Below are 19493 nucleotides of genomic sequence, written 5' to 3'. Positions count from 1 at the left end.
ATAGAAATTGGACAAACGCATTTATACGAAGCTCGCAGATAGGTCTGCCTACCTTTCTTTCCATGGCAGTCTTCCCGATCCCACACCAACGCCACAGGATCATTTAGCATCACTTACGGTGCGTAAAAAGACTCACACCGGTATGTGGTTGCCCTTCAACAGAAATTGCCACATTCAAGGAGGGCCATGAAATGCTATTTCTCCATCCTGTTCTCAGCAGGTTTCAGAAAAAGTCCTGAGAAGGATGACGAAGTGGCGCGGTGATTACGCAGGAATCGCCATGTCCTGTCACAACGCAGGGTACAATCCTCCCGAGAAGATGGAGGGTCACATGGGAATTACTTTTTGAGCCACATGTTGCAAAACTGTGCAGTTCCTGCAAAATTGCAATAGTCTTTGTATCGCTAAAACGCCTGTGCTGTGATTACCTGCACCAGCAAGGTTGCTGGTTTTGGTCACCTTTGTAAACAGAAAAGGGGCACAGGGAAGTTACTGACACAGTAACTGCCTCTTCAGAAAATAATAAAAAAAATAAAAAATAAATAAAACCCCAAACAAAATGCACAAAAATGTCACAGCTGACATTCAATTGGGAATACTCAGGATCACATTTAACCTCAATACACCGCCAGTGAAATTAATAGCAAAATCAATATGAAGGAATAAATAAATAGGATAGAATGGCCTGTTCCAGCTGGGAGGGACCTGAGCGGCCACCCAGCCCCACGGCCCGGCCACTGCAGGGCTGACCACACGCTGCAGGCGGTGCTAAGGGCTCTGTCCCAAGGCCTCACCCCCGACAGGCTCGGGGCAGCCACCACCTCTCTCGGAAGCCTGTCCCAGCGCCTGGCCACCTCCGGGTGACGAAAGGCTTCCTCGTGTCCAGTCCCAGCTCTCCCGGCGCAGCTCCGAACCGCTCCCGCCTGTCCCATCGCCGGACCCCAGGGAGAAGAGCTCAGCACCTCCCCCCCCCCCCCCCCCCTCCCCAGGGAGCTGCAGAGCCGTGGGGTCGCCCCTCAGCCCCCTTCGCTCCAAACCAGACAGGCCCCAAGCCCCCAGCCGCTCCCCACAGGACACGAGCCCTGCGGCCCTTTCACCAGCGTTGGTCCCTCCTCTGGGCACCTCCGAGCACCTTCCCGTCCCTCTGAAACGGCGGGGCCCAGACCTGCCCCCGGCGCCCAGGGCGAGGCCGCGCCGAGGCTGGGCACAGCGGGGGGACCGGCTCCCTTGCCCGGCCGGTGATGCTGCCTGTGATGCACCCCAGGGTGCGGGCTGCCCGTGGCTGCCAGGGCACACTGCTGACCGATCCTGAGCCTGCTGCCCACCAGCACCCCGGAGCCCCTGCTGCAGGGCTGCTCTGCGGCCGCTCCCCTCCCCGTTCACACTTGTGCCCGGCGCTGCTCCATCCCAAGTGCAGAATCCGCCACTTGGACTTGTTGGATTTCATCCCATCAGCCACAGCCCAATGCTCCAATCTACCCAGATCCCTCTGCAAGGCCTCTTGTCCCTCAAGAGAGTCAACGGCACCTCCCAGTTCGGTACCATCAGCAAACTGGTGCGGTCAGCTCCTGCCCCCAGATCACTGATAAACACACTGACCAGAACCGGCCGTAGCACTGAGCCCTGAGGGGCACCGCTGGCCACCAGGCGCCAGCCAGACGTAGCCCCATTCACTGTCACACTCTGAGCTTTGCCCTTCAGGCAGCTCTTCACCCAGCCATGGTGAACCCGCTATCCCACAGCCGGACAACTTGTCCAGAAGGATGCTGTGAGGGACAGTATCGAAAGCCTCACCAAAATCCAAAAAACCTACATCCACCACCTTCCCCTCACCCGCTGGGCAGGTGACCTTGTAGAAGGACATCAAATCGGTTAAGCAGGACTTTCCCTTTGCGCACCCATGCTGACCGTGCCCAGTGATTGCACTATTCTTTAAATAGCTTTTCAGTAGCACCCTTTATAACCTTCTCCATCATTTTTCCAGGAACTGAGGTTACACCGGCAGGTCTGTGGTTCCCTGGGTTCTTCCCTCACGCCCTGTTTGTAGATGGGAATAACATCGGCTGGCTTCAGCAGGGACCTCCCCAGGCTCCCAAGGCTTTGGTGGGTGATCGAGAGGGTTCCTGCCACGACCCCACTAGCTCCTTCAGCACTCCAGGGTGAATCCCACCTGCCTCCATGGACTTTCACGCAACATTCAACCGTTGCAACTGGTCCGTGTGGATTTATAAGCTCACCCCAGTTTTCAGAGACATGATGAAGTAGTGTAGTTTTCCCAGCAGACGAAACCCATGTGGGACTACATGAATGTCTGGGATGAAGAGCAGGATTAACAACTTTTTATATAAAGTCCTGGAAGCCAGAGCTTAATTTTTCACTACTTCATCTTGAAAGCCAAATACACCATTGTGCACACAACTGCATTTAAAGAGAGCAAGAATGGCTGTTTCGCTTCCCTCCTTGAGGTCCAAACGCGTACGTAATGCATAGCATAGCTGCTCCTTCGATACTCGTCTTTATCATCCAGAACCTACGGAGCCACTCCTCGTTACGGAACTCATTTCACCACCTGAGGGATCTACTGTGTCAGGGAAATGAATCTGATCACGAGTCTCACCAGGTAACACCCAGACCTGCAGTTCACTAGTCAGTCCAAAGCCGAGGACCGATCGGTCATTGTTCTAACACTCCTGCTCGGCACGGGCCCGGTGCTGCCCTTCGGTCGGTAACCGCGCTTTGCAGCCCGTTTCACAGTCAAACTCGGACAAGCTGCCTTGCTGCGAAGTGAAATAAATATTCTATCTATAAATTTTAAGAAACACAGAGAATGGACGCACCCCTTAGATTTAGTGTCCTGAGGTCAGCTCCATCTGAATTAAAAAGTGATTCCCCATTTGAGTCAGAACCATTTGACTTTGCAGGAAAAACATCAGACCCCAGGTTACAAGAGCAGACATTGTCAGGACAGACTACGGACACAGCCCAGTTGTTTTTTATGCTAAAGCCTCTTTACTTTCCTGAATCAGTGTATAAGGACTTAGCAAAAATGAGGCCTGGGCAGTCAAGCTATGGAAAGATGTTTCAGGTCCCTCTTTGTGGGTCCTTCTTGGAAATGAAGGAATATCTTCCCTTCTGCCTTTCAAAGAAAAACAAACAAACAAACAAACCTAAAAAAATCCTAGGGAGTCTGCTCTTCCCCAATCCCTGACTAGGAGTGGCATTGGGGAAGATCCTGTGGCAGGTCCCAGGAGCAACAAGACAACGTGCTGGCGGGCAACACACAGGTGTGTGGCGCTTACGCTGCCCCGAGAAGAGCCCTGGCGCGGTTTTTATCGCTCTCTGTCCGGGAAAGCGAGGATTGCGTACAAGGAAACCTGAAGTTACTACACTACTTGAAGAATCAAAACCAGAATGGTATTTCCAAGTACATAAAAATACAAGACAAGTATTTCTGCCTTGTTTGAAGAAAAAGCATGCTACGGAGCTAATAAATAAATAAAACTTACCCAGTTCTTCCCTTTAAAAGAAACAGGAGAGAAATCTGTGAAAGTACTGGAGACTCGGCCAGCGCGCGCACATTCACTCCATCTCTCACGCACATACAAACGCATCTCCCTTCCTCCTGGGGCTTCAAATCACGTCTTCCTGGCGCGCAGCGTTTCTGTCCTGACACATTCACGTTCCTCCTTCAGCCACAATCATACCGGTTTAGACAAAAGGTGCGTTCAAGTGCAGAATACCGACATTATACGGATTATTAACTCAGGCTCGATCCTGTCAGCAACATTAAGTAAAAACTGTGGCCCCAGGGATCCCTGCTCATTTTTTGCAGGATGCCACAGGCTCAGTCCTCCTCCCGTGTGCTGTCTGGTACAACAAAGGGCTGTCACTCACAGAAACCAGGAAGCTGGTGCTTGAGCATGGGCCAAAGAAAAGGAAAGGGGAAAAGGAAAAAAAAAAAAAAAGAAGAAAAAAAAAAGACATTAAGAAGGTGCTAAACAAGGTACAAAACCCACCCTGAGGTAACTTGCAGCATACAAACAATGAAATGGCAACAAATACGACTGTTGTCTCTGCTGACTACACCAGGAGGAGTTGTAAGCTACATTAAAACGTTGCCCAAGTTCAGCAGTGACCAAAGCTGTTGTTAAAACACATCCAAACAAAAGTCTTCGAAACAGAAAGTCATGGGCTAAAGAAATCTGAATTTTCTAAACCAGCATTTTTAATTGCTGACCACGGAAACACATCGTAATTTTTGCCAGGTAAAGTCAGCCTTAAGTCAAGTGCACGTGACAAGCTTCCAAAGGACAAAAGCAGCACAACAAACGCCTTTATCAATTAGCGCTGCATTAACACAGACTTGACTTGCACTGAGATCCTGAAGATATTTTACAAAGGAAAAAGAGAAGCCCAAGCCACTTCAAGTTTGTCTGTAGTTTCAGGTAAACGCATCAGAAACAACCGAAACCTGTAGCATTTGTTTCCTGTCTCCCATACGGATACTCTCACTCCTTTCTTTACATCCACGAATTACTGAGGGTGGCCCTTACCCTGGAACAATCGCACATCAAACCTGATTGTTGGAAAATCAACAACCAATATTTGCACAGCTCTCAATGTTGCATCCTTACTGTTTACTAGTAAGTAAGCATTGCTATAGGCACTGGTGCTTTAGAGTTAGTAAGGTGGATGGAAACACAGTGTGTATATAAATACGAAAAGTACCCATATACATACATTTAGGCAAATAAACAGTGACGCTATGAATGGTCTCTTCAGAGATGCCAGTAAGATCCACTTTCTTTTTCTTAAATATATAAACAATGCATCAGACTAGAAGTCAGTCCATTCCTTTTCATACAGCTGAGCTGCAGTCGTGACCTAGAATATGGCTTATATTGTGGGCAGGGCGGTTGGAGGACTGCTTGGAGGAATCTGAAGCAGATGTGTTTGCAATGGAAAGCAGCGGTGACATTGCTGAACCATCTGGAGGAAGAGCCGTGGCTATTTCTGGAAACAAAGACGTTAAGTTAAAATTGGATAAGTGCGACGTGTTGGTCATGTGCATTGGCGGCATATCGGGAAGCAAAGGAAAACTGGGCTGAGCAAAACCAACAGGCCTGGGAGGAGACAAAATGGATCCAAATCGATTGTTTAAACTTCCGCTACTCGGCTTCTCCGTGCTTGGGTTAGGAAACATTTGATTGGGAAAGTAGGGGATGGAAATGTCATTGGAAAGGGTAGGGTGGGCAGGAGAGTAAGGTGGGTAGAAGGATGGCAGCGTGTTCTGAGGATCGACTGGGATCAGAGCTGGTGTTCGAGTGGCACTAGGCTGAGTGACTGGTGGGATGAAAGAGGCGTTGGCATTTATCGGTGGATTCATGCCACCCTCCGGAATAAAAGGGAATCCAAAATTCTGAGAGAGAGTGTGTTGGTCAGGGGCCGCGTTATCATTAGATACTTGAGGGCCATCAGACATAAATCGGACAATGCTTCCTCTTTTTTCTATCGCAGACTGCTGGCGCCCAAGGATCATGCTGCTGCTGGTGGACAGGGGAAGGTGGGGAAGGCTAGGGTCGAAGACATTTCCGTGTCTTTGATTTCCGGATCGATTCCTTTCGGGCTGACGTATTTTAGAACCTCCATTATCTTGCAGAGGATGTCTTGACCGCTGAGTAACTGAAGAATTTGGCTGACGAACAGAAGGTTGCCCTTGCTCGCCGTTTCCGTGAGAAACCGCAGGGTGAGGGTGAGTTGGCCTCACAACTCCATGCATGTTGCTAGAAACTGGCGTATTCATGTGGCTCTTAGTTCCGTGACTGTCTGTCATCCTCATGGGATTGGACTTCTGCACAGAGATGTTTGGGCTTGTATTGCGACCCTGAATATCTCCCGAGGAAGAAGAACTTGAAAAAGGAATAGTCAAAGAACTGTTCCTTGTGTTAATTGCACCGATAGACATGTCACAGCTCTCCCTACTCTGGCCATCGCCATCTCTTCGGATGTGGACGCTTTCGCGCGCTGGGGGACAGCTGTACTCGATCGTGGAGGAGGCGCCGCACTGCGTGTTCCTTTGATGTTCTGGGATCGATCTTTGGCTTCCACTAACTTGATCTCCAAGGTGAGGGGCAAGTAAACTCTGCATAAAGCTTTGGTGGCACGTGTTTTCATTTTCCCTCGATGGCAGGGTGTTTCCTGTTGGAATACCCTGCACCGGTTGGTAGGGCAATCTCTTCTGTCTCTCTATGGAGGGCCCAGTATTTTGACCGATGCGAAATGCTTGCGACTGCATGCCCCTGAGGGATGACACAGAATTACCGATTTCGCTGTTTCTTGAGGCCTGTACATCAAAATTGCCTGTCGGTTGCTGATTGGGTCCAGCTGGCTTAAATGTTTGACAATCAGAAAGCCGCTGCACGTCTGAGCCAACTGTATGGTCGACAGATAAGCGGCCCTGCATATTATGAATCACCAACGCTTTATTTCTAGAAACATCGAGATAGCTTCTCATTTCAAGCTGGTCAGAAACCCTAGGGCCTTGAAGAGCTATTCCTATTCTCTGCTCTGAATTAGAGGGCGTCTTCCCAATGAGAGCCTCAGCAGAGTAGCTGGAAACCCGGTTCCTCTCCTGCCTATGAGGGGTGCACGTCATATCGGATGGCCTGGTTACGATGCTTGCCTGGGACACCATTTGCTGCTCTAAGCCTCTGGAGGTCATAAGTCTTTGCATCTGATTGTGTCCTGACACGTGTTCAGAAGCTGACCCTTGCTGTCTGCTGCTAACATCTTGTTGCTGTTGATGCATAATATCCTGATTCATATGACTCTGAGGATGGTTGTGATGGTTTCTGCTTGTTGCAGGATTTTCACAGTTCTTTTCAGGCTGGGAAGCTCCAAAGTGTTGCTGCATCTGCTGCTGCATTTGCTGGTGGTGAGGATGAGGTTGACCACCTTTCTGCCGCGTTTGATCACTTCCATGGTGTTTTTGCTGGAGGGAAAGTTGCGTGGCTGTTGTTCCCTGGATGAGATTGCGTTTCTTTTGCATCTGCACCTCCTGCTGTATTGTTCGCTGTTGGTGGACACCGTGGGGTTGAGAGTGGACCGAGTTTTCCCCGTGAGTGACGTGGTGCTGCAGCTGATACAAGTGATGCCTTTCTCTTAACTGACCAGCCTGCTGCTGCTTTAAGTATGGATGATTGCTGTGAAGGTGAGATATGCCTTGAGCAGGAACATGTTGAATCGGCTGCAAGTGCTGCCCTGCCGGGCCTTGCTGCTCTGAAATGGACGGCTGAGAACCGCACTGAACTTCGGTTTGCCTTAAAGCTGGTGTTACAAAGTTGCTGTTGGGTGGGAATAACCTATTGAGGCCATCGGTGTGCCCTTGATTGCTCACTGATGCCACCGAATTGGATGAATTAGGAGGAATCTGGCTGACTAGCATCTGCGTTTGATCAGCGATACTCTCGGGTGTCCGGTTCATCAGCGCCATCCCCTCGAGCCTTATGGGCGTCGTCTGGCACTGCTTTTGCCTCTTTGCCGTAGAGAGGAGAAGGTCATCCTGAACAGCCCGCTTGGCTGAGTCTTTGCGACCTTCATGATTTTGCTGCTTTAAGTGCGAGTCCTGCAGCTGGGGAGCCTGCATGGTGCTTGCCCTGATAGCGTTCAGTTGTTCCTGGGCATAGTCACTCATCATAGCAGGTCCAGGAGACTGGTTGAGGTATGTGCTGGACGGAAGGGAGAGGCTCACAGTTGCAGGGACGCTCGCTGGCTCTGAAGGCTGGGATAAACTGGAGCAACTCACAAGGGGATGGACAATGCGACTCTGGTGTATCAGATTATTCACGCTTAAGCTGGTTATGCTTGGTGACTGGGAAGCAGAAATCTGAGAAGAGGCGTTTGATGTTTCCACACCTCCTACAGAGCAGCTTGGCTTTTCGACCGGTCTATCGACATGCGCCTGTACTGTATCTGGAGCACTGAATTTGTTTGGTGCCACTTCCAACGGCCCTGCACTATTTTCTTTCACTGGTTGAGGTTTAAAAGGCTGTTGCTCTCTCTCCAAAGGTGCAACCTCCGTTGACTTAGAGATGGCATCCCTCATGTTAACCTGAATTCCTCCTCCACCTTTCTCAAGGCTTTCCTGGTCAAAAATAGCTCTTGCAGCAAGAGCTACAATGTCAGTCTGTTCTGAAAATGTGCAGCTGTTACATGTACTGGTTGAGGTGCTGCTCGTAACGTCTTCTCTGGTGGTATCTGGCAACATAGATGCAACTGAGAAGCCTCGACTGCTGCCAGAGCTAGTTGACATCGGGGAGTCTGCCTGCCTACTAGTGATAAGGGAAGCACTGACTACTTCCTGATCAGAAATGCAGGAGTGATGCTGCGAGAGAGCATCACCTTCCGTGTTCATTAGCAAGAGTTCCTGCTTCTCAGGCAAATCAACATTTGATTCTGATGATTTAGAGTTTTCCATGGGAAAATTAGAATGCTCCCCCTGAACAGTAAATGAAGAGTTTTTTTCCACAGCTGTTCTTTCTTTCGTGAGATCAGACAGCATTTTGGTTAGTCCCTGTCCTTCCAACAAGTCCGCATCTTGCATTACCACTGAGGAATCCTGCACAACGCTGCAGGACTCTGAAATCGTTCCTGCCTTGGAACCTGGATCTGCTGTGCTGCTCTGCGCTGCTGATGTCCCAGCAACCTGAGAATGTGCCACATGTGCTTCAGTACGAGAGGACGTTAAGGTGCCAGGGGGTTCACAGGGTTTGGGAGACTCTGACAAGGCAGAGCTGGTTGGTGGGCGGTTCTGAGGTCCACGGGCCTGCTGGCCAGGAGCAGCATCTTTGGAGGTCGGCGGGATGAGCGGCAGCTGCTCTGACACCACAGACTCCAGGGCCGCCGAGGAAGAAGGTGCCTCTGCTGAGCTCGGCTCAGGGGCAGAGCAGGTTTTCACCACCTGTTCAGAGCTCACGCTCTCTTTGGGACGACAGTCAGAGATGCTGACACCGCTTGATGCTGCCACACCGCTTGCCTGCGACGTCGTTAAAGCTTGCGACACTGCTGGAGTGTTTTCAAGCAGCCCCTCACCATTTGAAGGCTTTGCCGCTGTTTCCACAGGAGCACAGTCCACCTTCCCTGCATCTTTGCAAGGAACTGCTGGGCAGGATACTTTATTGTTGACTGCCTGGTGCTTCTTTGTATTTGGCTTTTTGTTTGTCCTTTTGGATTTTGCACTGGATGGCAAACCAGCAGCCGCTTTTTGGGGAGAAGCGTTTATTGAATTAGATGCACTAGTTAATACCGAAACCTCTGCAGGTACTGAGGATGCCACCGAAGCTGGTAATGACATGCAGTTAACCGTGGCAATCTGGTTACTCACAGTTGTGGGATTGGTAGGGTGGCTGAGAGACAAGTGTAAGCAGCTCTGCCCAGCCATTTGCGATATGCTTTGATTGAGGTTAGCTAAAGCACCGAACGTATTGAGGGCAACATTGGTATTTGGATCTTCGCTGGTGGTGGGTTGAATAATTTGCATAGGGGCTTGATTTGAAGCTCCGGATGAAGACATCACAGGCTGCAATGCAAAAAGCTGCCCGTTCAGTGAGATGGTTTGAGGATGCTGTTGACTGGACATGGTAACTGAAAACGTTTGTGTAGAGCTAGAAGATGGCAAAGAAGATGGTCTGGGTAATATATGGACAAGGTGTTTCCCTCCGAAAGTCTGCTGGAGAGAGGCATTTTGTACGGAGCTGCTGGAGTTCGCGATTGCAGTCGGCCCGTTCACAGGAACTCTTACAGAAGCAGAAGGCTGAGCAGAGAGGAGGGGCAGAGGATTCTGATTAGCAGCTTGTATAATTACAATTTGCTGACTAACGTTTTGGCTGGGAACTTCCGCTCTCACAATTGGAGGGCATGGAGCGGGGTTTGGAGGCTGGAGGATGATGACGTTCTGGTTGGCTGGTGCTCCTGTAACAGCTGACGCGACTGGCTGAGCCATCTGAATCACCTGCATAGCTGAATTCAATGGAAGGATATTTCCTGCAGGCTGAGTTTTCACCTGCGGCTGGCTGATTAATGGCTGCATAGGTAAGGGTGGGCACGAGGGCAAAGTAACTACAATCTGTTCAGCTGCCTGGCCATCCCCAGGCAGAGAAGTATTCAGACTAATACTCGTAGTCAAAGGCCTGCTGTGAGCAGAAGATACGGTGCCGGCACCATTAACTGGCTCGTTTAACAGAGCAGTCATTATACCGGATGGCGTTTGGCTGAGTGGCTGAACGGTATTTCCCGCCAGCTGCAAAGTTGTCCATGTGGTCTGTGTGTTTCCAGCTGAAGGCATCCGCGTAAGGCTACTCATGTTTTTCAAGTCTGAAGTGCCAACACCTGAAGAGCCTGAAAAAGCCCAGCAGTTCTCCAGGGGACTGGCAGGCAGAGTGCTTATTGCCATCGCAGCCTTCGCTCCCTCTGCTGCAGAAGTCACAGGCATTCCAGCGCTACTTACTAAGTCTGTACTTTTGAGGGCATTTACAGAGGAAAAGCTGTCTGCAGTAGACAGTCTCACAGATGGCACGCAAGCTGTGTCCGTGGTCGAAATGACACAGCTTTCCTCAAGGTCACTCCTAGAACTCTGTGTATTTGAGCAAGTTGTGTTCACCTGTTGAACTTGGGAGGCTTCCATGGAGGCACTGGAAGGAAGGCTGATGGCCTGCAGGAGCGTTTTCTTTGTTAGTTTAGGGCCCTCCTCCTCATTTTTACTTTTGGGGAGATTCTGATCATTCTGTGGTGCATTACTTGACGAACACTGTAGTTCCTGTTCTGTTCCCGACTGAGATGCGCTCTGCAAGCTGGCAGTAGCAGCGGCGAGCACACCTCGCTCATTCTCTGCAGTGGAAAGCTCAAGGACGTTCCCTGCTGCAGCTGTCTGAGCGGAGGCCAGTGGAGAAAGAGTAGTTTGTGACCATGGCTTGTTTTCTGTGGGGTAAATACCAGAAATTGTCACAGGAGTCACTATGTTGCAAGTTCTCTGGACTGGCACAACATTGGCTGTTTGCTTTTGTAAATTATGACCAACATTGAACGTTATACCCTGGACAGATGCTCCCTGGTTATTTCCATTGGGTTGACTCCCGTTTGAATAGACAATGATGTTCTTTTGAACCTGGTCACCGGGAATAACAACAGAGACCTTCGCGTTTTTGAGATTTCCCTTCCAGTGGATTGTAGGGTCATCATACAGGCAAATATCATTTGCTTTCAGTAGCTCGATGTATCTCCCGTTTTCCTTTTGCAGTTCATCCAACTGTTTCCGGAGTTTTTTTATTTCTTCAGCTAGAAAACAGTGGAGAGCACTCCATTACATCAGCACCGCAGCAAATACTAGGTAACGTTACCACATGATTTGGAGAGTAAATACTATGTAGTATTGAAATAAATTGTTAATGACATAAGCTCTCTTCAAACAGTTCACGTAACACGAATGTGTTCACAAAACGTAAATCCTGATAAGCCCCTCTACTGAGTGGGAAGGTGAATGAACTTCACAGACTATTCCATCACCAATAGCAGGATATGTCAAATTACTGAGTTAGAAAAAATTTCGGGACTAACTCAGATGAAAATGAACACTAATCAAATTGTTTAATTACTGAAAGAAAGACAAGCATATTGATTTTTTTTTCTCTTTTCCCTGTGCCTTTACAAAGGCTAAAACTGTTTTTATTTAATTGATAATCTCATGGCTTTCCAGGACAATTAAGTTTCATTACCTCTAAACACGATATGCAAAATTAAATACAAAGCACTTATGTAAAACCACAAAAACCAGCAACGCACTTGGAGATGGCTCATCCAACTAAGAAAATCACCTAGGGTTTCCAAACCCAATTACAACAACAAGATAAAAACCAAACTATTTAGAATTCCATTTTATGGGTAGAAATGAAAATCACAAACCGCAACATTAGCTTTGAGATTATTTCTGTCATACTTCCATCACTGTATTTTTACACATCTATTTAAGAAGATTTTTATATAATACATTGTATTTTTATAAAATAGGCACTTTTGCAGCATTTGAAAGGAATAAAAAAAAAAGTTCTATGCATGAAGGAAACTATGGTTTTGACGACAAAAATTCAACTGAAGTTTGTCAGAAATTATGCTGGTCACTACAGTAGAATAAATCAGGACAGAATCTACTAGACGATGTCACATCACTTAAAAGCTCTGTAATTTTTTTACGTCACAAAGCCATTGCTTCATTATCTTATACCTATGTGCAAGAACACACACTTGGGCATTCTGTTGGCTTCCTGTTCCAAGATATTCTAAGCAGCTGTATTCTTCCTGTATGTGCATAATGTCTTGGGATTCCCAAGTATGTTGATCCAGGCTTTGTTGTTAATTAGTTCTAACAAACCACACAGTAGAAGTGAGTGACAGAAATTCTAGAGTCTTCAGCAGCATCTGTACTTACCCTGTTCATTGTTCCCTCCATTTAACAGAAGTTCGTCATTCTGTCTTTTCATTTCTGTTATATACTTAAAGGCCTGATCCAGGATCATGTTCTTGCTCTTTAAAAGAGAACATATACATAAAATTAGGAGAAAGGTCTATCATTGGTAGGTCCATTAATAATGAGATTACACTTGCTCCAAAAGGTCTTTACTTTAAAAATAAGTTAACCTGAATGATTCCCTGAATATTGCTGGGTGGTATTTTTTTGGTTTGGGGAGTTTTTTTGTGTGGTTTTGTTTTGTATTGTTTTTTAAGATGAATCACAGGTTTCATGAATGATATTGACCCTAAAATATCATGAGTTTTTACAAAATAACATTTTCAGTGCTGGAGCTGACATTTTCCAATGCCTGAAGCTAGATGCTAAGGCCACAGAACCTGAACAGCAAGCATAATTTCTTGCTGAGCAGCCTAAAATTCATGTTCACTAATAAACCTATACATCACATGAAATTTCCAGGATACTGCCTTGTAAATATTTTATTAGAAAAGAAACAAACATGAAACAATTATCCAGGGAGGTGTATGCATAATTTTGAAAGCAATATACTGAAGAGTATGGAAGAGAAAATATGCCATAACACCTCACCATCTTCCTTTTATGAAACTATGCTTATTCTGCCTGTGAAACTTCTTGTTCACTTCTAATTTCTTCTTCTACTGTTCTGTAGGAACAGTCTCTGCTGTAGATTGCCGTCTTGAAAAAGATGCTTCTGTGCATCAACTTCAAACCATTTGTCTTGCTTCATCTTTCACAAGGACAGTGTCTTAAATTTACTATTATTATCTCACTTTCTGAATTGCTTTCATCCCATTATATGAAAGATGACAAAAAGAAGCATGCATGCAATTCTATTTACACCTTAGGACATTAAGTGATCACCAGCAAACGGGGACTGAAGAATGACCTGAAAAATGATCTTGCTTAACACATAGCTTTCAGCACTCGGGCTTCATACAGACCACATTAAACAGCATCAGTAGAAAACAACTTGATGAACAGGAGTCACACAACATAATCAGCAACCCACTGTCCATATCCAACCTACTTCTGCCTGGCCCACCAACCTTCCTACGGAGGAAAAGGTGATCAGCTACCCCTCTGCTCAAGGCAACAGGACAGGCAGCAGCCAAGAGAGGATTTTTACCTTCTGTTGTTACTAACGTGCAGGCACCCTTAATGAGAACTTTGGAAAGCTGTGAATCAAACGCACAGGCAGACATCAGCAAGCTAACCAAATCGCTGTGGGCAAATTAAGTCTAGCTTACATTTGCTCATAAGTACTGTGCATATGAATTGAGGAGAAAGTCAGTTACATGTCCAGCCTGTAGCGTTTCATTCCTTCAGCAGTCACAGGCAACACTTTCAGATAAAAAGCTCAAAAATCTGTGTAAATACATGCGTGTGGCCCTGCACTTCCAAGAACAAGTTCTATTACAATTACTTTTTAAAATACTAATAACTAGTAAGATTTCAGAGTGTATAAATTCAGACAGTCTCAGACAAATAGTGAAATAAGCATTTATACTTCTACAGACAGAAACACACAAGCATTTTACAAGAAACTTGTATGCACTCTGAACAGACACTCACCTGCTTAAGTGCTGGAGAGCAGGGAATGAGTTCTCCAATTCTGTTTATCCCAGCATTAATCTTCTTCTTTCGATGTCTCTCCACTAAGCAAAAACAATATGTGCTGCGTCATGTGGTTGGGCAAGTCAGCACAATGGCAGCACAACTAGGACCAATGTAAGGGCTCATAAATACATTATTTGTGACACATTGGAACCCTTAGTAACTTGAGAGAAGAAAAAAATTCCTCTACAGTAAACCTGTTACTGAACTCGGTGGAATTGAGAGCTGTAATGTAAGCAGCAGTATCTTTAAAAGGTGGGGATGCTCTAGACCCCTCTGTGGAAAAGAGGAGTTACTGCAACTCAAAATTCAGGTTTTGATAATGCTTCATAGCTGAGTATTACGACACACTTTTTCACAAGGCATACAGAAAGCAAATGAACCAAGATTACAGAAAGAATCCATTTCAGATTTGGGAAGGAAATCTCTCTCTTTCAAATAGTAATGTCTAGTTTAGCACCAAAATAGAAATAGTTTAGATTTTACCAGTTTTCAATCTTCATTTTAAATCTATATTGATGGAGCAGCCAACAATGAATATAGCTGAAGCTCTAGGTATATGGACTACCAGTTACTCTTTTTATGTTCTAAGGTGTAACTGTTCCTCAAGGTCTAATTGTGACTGGGAGTGAAGAAAGTATTGAACGAACAGTATTGCCAGTGAATTACCCGTTTTGGAGGAGGTCAGAAAATGCTTCATTTACAGGCCTCACTAGAGGACTGTAACTCTTCACAAGGCCTACACATTGGCACAAAGGGTGTACACTACCAGTCTAGCAGTGCAAACACCTCTGGGCACGGTTTTTTCAGACAGTATTAATCTCTGTTTTCCACCCACCATAGTCCAGCTTCTTTTAAATACAGTTCACTCTCATGTAGCTGTTTCTCTGACTGAAAATGTTTTGGTGTTCTATGCAAACTAAAACTATTAGATGCCTCTTTTGCAAAAAGCCTGAAAAAAAAAGTTCTGTCACGGCTTTGTCAAGGTGCAAACCAATGTATGGCTCGTTCACTGTGCTGAACAAACCTTGTGGTTTGTGCAGCCGGGCTGCTTTTAGTGGCACACAGAAACACTAGTGACTATTTCATTGTACTCCTTTATAAAGGATATACTGATTTAATTTAAACAGTTTTATTTCAGTAGTCTGTCACTTCAATTTATGTTTCTAAAACTACTAAATTATTTTTTTTATTTCAGGACAGACCGGTAGTGTTGACAGGGACAGGCAGAAATACACTAAATACAGCAAGACCAAGTCTCTTCTGCAAGATCATTACCACATAAATCAGAGCAGCTGTATAAACATTAAAACACATGATCCTTGCGACTTAATTTTTATATATCTTACTAATACATACAGATATCACAGTGGTTGTGAAGTGCTATTCCATTGTTTTGATAATATTTTCCACACTCTACCCAAGCTTGTCCAGGCATTAATGACTAAGCAAGCTACAGGGCCGGAGGGAGCTGGTCCCCAGTCTTGCAGAGTTCAGCCCAGTAGATGGAGACTCTGGAAAGCTATCAGCAAGTAAAACAGGAACTGCGAATTAGAGTGAGGTCGGCAAAGTAAACTCAATAAGACTATTTCCTGGTATTTCCTAATCCTTAAGAACCCGGCCACAACCCGGGCACAGCCTGAGAAGCACTATATTCCACAGCCTTCCCACGGAAACTACTCAGCAGTTTTTCAGTTGAGTTTGTGAAGACCACACAATAGTGCTGTTTAATAAAAGAAGAACCAGAATAAATTTCTTAGGATAAACCAGGCCAAAATACTTTTCCCCACTCGGTCTTTCTGCTGCTGCTTGTAGAAGATACCATTGGAGCTAGACACTGACTAGTCTCTGCCAGAGGGATGTGTCTCCTGCAACATACATCCAGTATTCACACAGAATTTCTGGGATGCCAACATGCAGGTGGGTGCCTCAGGGACAGGCTACAGGAATATTTCTAATCCAGGGAAACTCTAAAGCTCCCAGGTCAGATATATGTTCTCTCTTTTAAGAGAGGTAAGTGTTATTTGTGTGTGAATGCCTGTGTGTTTATTTTTCTTTAGAACTGAACACAACTGAAATTGTTTCCTTCTTAGTTTACTAGCACTGGAAAGCCAGGGGCATGGTCCTGCTTTCATACTGGGGCATGCTGCAACCTTGTGCTGTGAAAAGCGGCAAACCAGAAACAATCAAGAAGCTCTTCCGCACAGATATTTTATGCAAGGACACAGAAATGTCTTTGGTAAAGTGGGTTTTTTTAAGTGCAGTAAACGCCTACAGGGAACCTTCTCCATGTAAAATATGTTCTACTAGTCCAAACCACCTATGCTTATTTCCAGATCAAACAACAAAGCATAATGTTCCTACCTGCATTGTGTGTCTCCCGGTTTTTCTTTCTGTGAAACATAAAGAGAGAACAGTGATGTGAAATAGAAGGGAAAACATCTGCATACAAATATTTCTTTTATTATTTCCATTACAGCTAAAAATACTAAATAATATATTCTGCTCTGTAAACAAGAACACACTAGAAGTCACACTCACAAAGACTGGTCTTAGACATTGGTATTAAACAGTTTCTAACAAAAATTCATTTGTGTTCAGACTTAATTTCAGTATAACAAGGCACAGCGTAATACTTGATCTGATTATTGTTACACATTTATAGGGCAAAGCCGGATTCTTACGTTTCTGTTCAGCGACAACTATTACGCTACCCAGTGTTCAGTAAGGCCAAATATTAAAAAAAAATAATTCTATTTCTGAGCAACAAGGTAGTTAAGTATTTGTTTGAAATGTTGCTTTTGTGTTCACTGGATCAATGAAACAGGAGAAAACACTACCATGCAAATCGATTTTTCTAGCCATGTTACCTTCAAACATCATACCTTCTGGTATCAAACAGGCTTCCTTTGTGTGGGAAACCAAAATTACCATTCCTCTGCAGTATTCTTTACTGCCTTAAAATTCTGTCTGGGTATAATCTGAGCATGTGAGGGTTGTCTTTTTTTTCAGATGTTCACCTGGCATTTCTGGACTGGTGGCAACCAGGTCAGAATCATTGTGTAATGCCTCAAATTGCTTTGCTGGAAGCTAACAGATCCTGAATATGTACTCTATATACATAAATCAGATGTAGTGTACACACGCAGTGAGCCAAATACTTTCAGGCTGCACTCTAACTGAGGTCGTGACAGTTTTATACACATCAGAGTAGTCAGTGTAATAATCTAAAGAATCTCCGTTGTCCAGGTGGCCCAGGCAGACATGTCTTCAACAAATAATTCAGCATAGATAGGGAAGAGAGAAAGGTTCCCAAACTTCTGGGTCAAACCTGGTCAACCCTCAGAACTTCTCATCAATACCCTTATTGCCGAAGCTTTAACTAAACACTTCATAATTACGACACAACCACAGGCCATAGAAGTACAACACAGTCATTTCCCCACAGAAACTCACCGATGTTGCTTCTTAGTAGGTGTCTCATTCTCTGTCATCTCTGGCATGGTTTCGGAGAAGAGAGCCTGAAGAAAATTGTAGAAGGAATTAACAACTCCGGCACTCTTCCGAGTTCTTAGCACATGACATTTGTTACATCGTTTTGCTTTTGACCACAAGGACAGGGCCAGACTACAATGTACACACAAGTCCATCCCCTTGATGTAGAGCAGCTGGTCATGTGAGAATTAAAAATTAAGTACGTTACCTATCAGGGTGCTTTGTGAACCCCTGCTGTATATGATGAACTGGTTTCCATTTCCTCAATTACTTTAAATATAAAACCAATTATAATCCCCACTACTTTAAGAAAGCAAGAAGGAAAATTAGAGTACATGACTGTTTTTTGAAAGGGAGGAGGTACAGCTTAACTCTCATCAGCCCTTCCTAACTGAATATGCATTCAATTCCCAGTTCTAAATAAAGTACAAATGCAAAGCAAAATACAAGCTACAATGAGGACATATTGTTAAAGACAAATTTAGAGTGCCATTATTGTAGCAAATTACAAAACTTACTTGCTATTGAATTAATGTACAGCTTAAAATGGCCAAAGATGACACCCTATGTTCTTAGATATATAGAATTCTGTTAAAAATAAGTTACAAAATAAAGTTATACGTAACAGCCTAATAAATTGCACTTAACCTGTCCTCAGCTTGAACACATCAGTAGCCTGTATTTGGACAAACAATAATATTATGAAAAAAATAAAACAGAAGATGAGATTAAGTCAGGGATGGTCGAACATGTATCTACCAAAGGAATGAATTTTAGAGAGCAAGTAACATGAAGTATACTGTAAATGGCAACAGGAAAAAATATATTGGGAAGGCTGAGCTCTGTATTTGGTTTCATGCTTCTGCTCATTCTCTCACCCACTAACCTGTTTATTGCAACTCTTCCCATGGGCCCTCAGGCTCCTCGTGGCTTCACCTCTCCCTGGCTCCTCTTGGAAAGCTCATCAGCTTCTTTTAACAGGCTTCGTATCTTTCGGGTATTTTTTTGTTTGTTTGTTTGTACTGTAAGGAAGTGGGGGTGGTTTTTAATACAACTTCCAACACCAAGCAGTTCTTAATGCAAACCGAGCCTACCACTACTGACGCTGACATCAAAACCAAACAAACAAAAAATACCCCTACAAACCAGAAAGCCAGCCATCTCTAGAGCTCCCAAAACACTGAAGCATACACTTTGGAAAGGGCTCTGTGCACACACCGGTGTGTATGTGTGTATAAAATTAACAGAAATGATCTGTATGGTACCAGAACAGAACTCGGATGCTGTTCACTAGTCTTTATTCTCTAAAGGTTAACTGAGTGTAGCACTCTTGTTCAGTGAAGATGAACTGAGAAGAAATGTTAGGGCTGATGCTGTTTACCACTTTACCCCTTCTTTAAGTACTTTATTCCTGTGAAGACATAGAAAATGTTGGCAAACCATGAAATAAAGCAAACGGGCAATATCCTATGGATAGATCCAGCTTGGGGAACTCAAAGTGCCTGAAGTTTTCAGGAACCTAATTCAACAACTCCACCTACAGAACAGTGTTCACACCATCATAAAATTAGACACAATTGTCTCTGAGAAGAGTTACAGCACTACGCTGCTCCACCAGGTGTTACATACAGCCTACATGGAACAACCACCACAGGCTTCCCTAGCCCATCAAAGGCAGCAGCACATCACTTCCTATTCCTGTTTCTCCACAGGCCTTGCTTTCTCCATTCTTACTGACCATGCTCTGCATAAATTATGAAAAAGCCGGACAGAGTTAGCAGAGTCTTTCACTGTGGGAGAAAGCAGTGATGCAACTTCAGCACTTTGTTCACTCTCTTATAAA

At 45.1% G+C, this 19493-nt stretch overlaps 1 protein-coding gene across 2 annotated transcripts in view; it reads right to left on the bottom strand.

Annotated features, from left to right (window-relative positions):
* Window positions 1–1018: 1018 nt before the first annotated feature.
* Window positions 1019–19493, bottom strand: part of USF3 (upstream transcription factor family member 3) — a 33017-nt gene continuing 14542 nt past the window's right edge. The window contains exons 2-7 of one of the 2 annotated variants that reach the window (XM_040596696.1): window positions 18537–18672; window positions 17612–17676; window positions 16520–16548; window positions 14114–14196; window positions 12479–12575; window positions 1019–11331 (exon numbers count right to left, since the gene is read on the bottom strand). In XM_040596696.1, the coding sequence (XP_040452630.1) occupies window positions 4859–11331; window positions 12479–12575; window positions 14114–14196; window positions 16520–16548; window positions 17612–17658 (6729 nt within the window). In that variant the 5' untranslated portion in view covers window positions 17659–17676; window positions 18537–18672 and the 3' untranslated portion in view covers window positions 1019–4858. The remainder of the gene's footprint in view (window positions 11332–12478; window positions 12576–14113; window positions 14197–16519; window positions 16549–17611; window positions 17677–18536; window positions 18673–19493) is intronic. The other variant, XM_040596695.1, reaches the window with a different exon arrangement.

This window comes from Falco naumanni, chromosome 5 (assembly GCF_017639655.2).
Source record: "Falco naumanni isolate bFalNau1 chromosome 5, bFalNau1.pat, whole genome shotgun sequence".
In the NCBI taxonomy this organism is placed as follows: Eukaryota; Metazoa; Chordata; class Aves; order Falconiformes; family Falconidae; genus Falco; species Falco naumanni.
The sequence above is the reverse complement of the archived record's forward strand: the minus strand, read 5'-3'. Positions and strand labels throughout refer to the sequence as shown.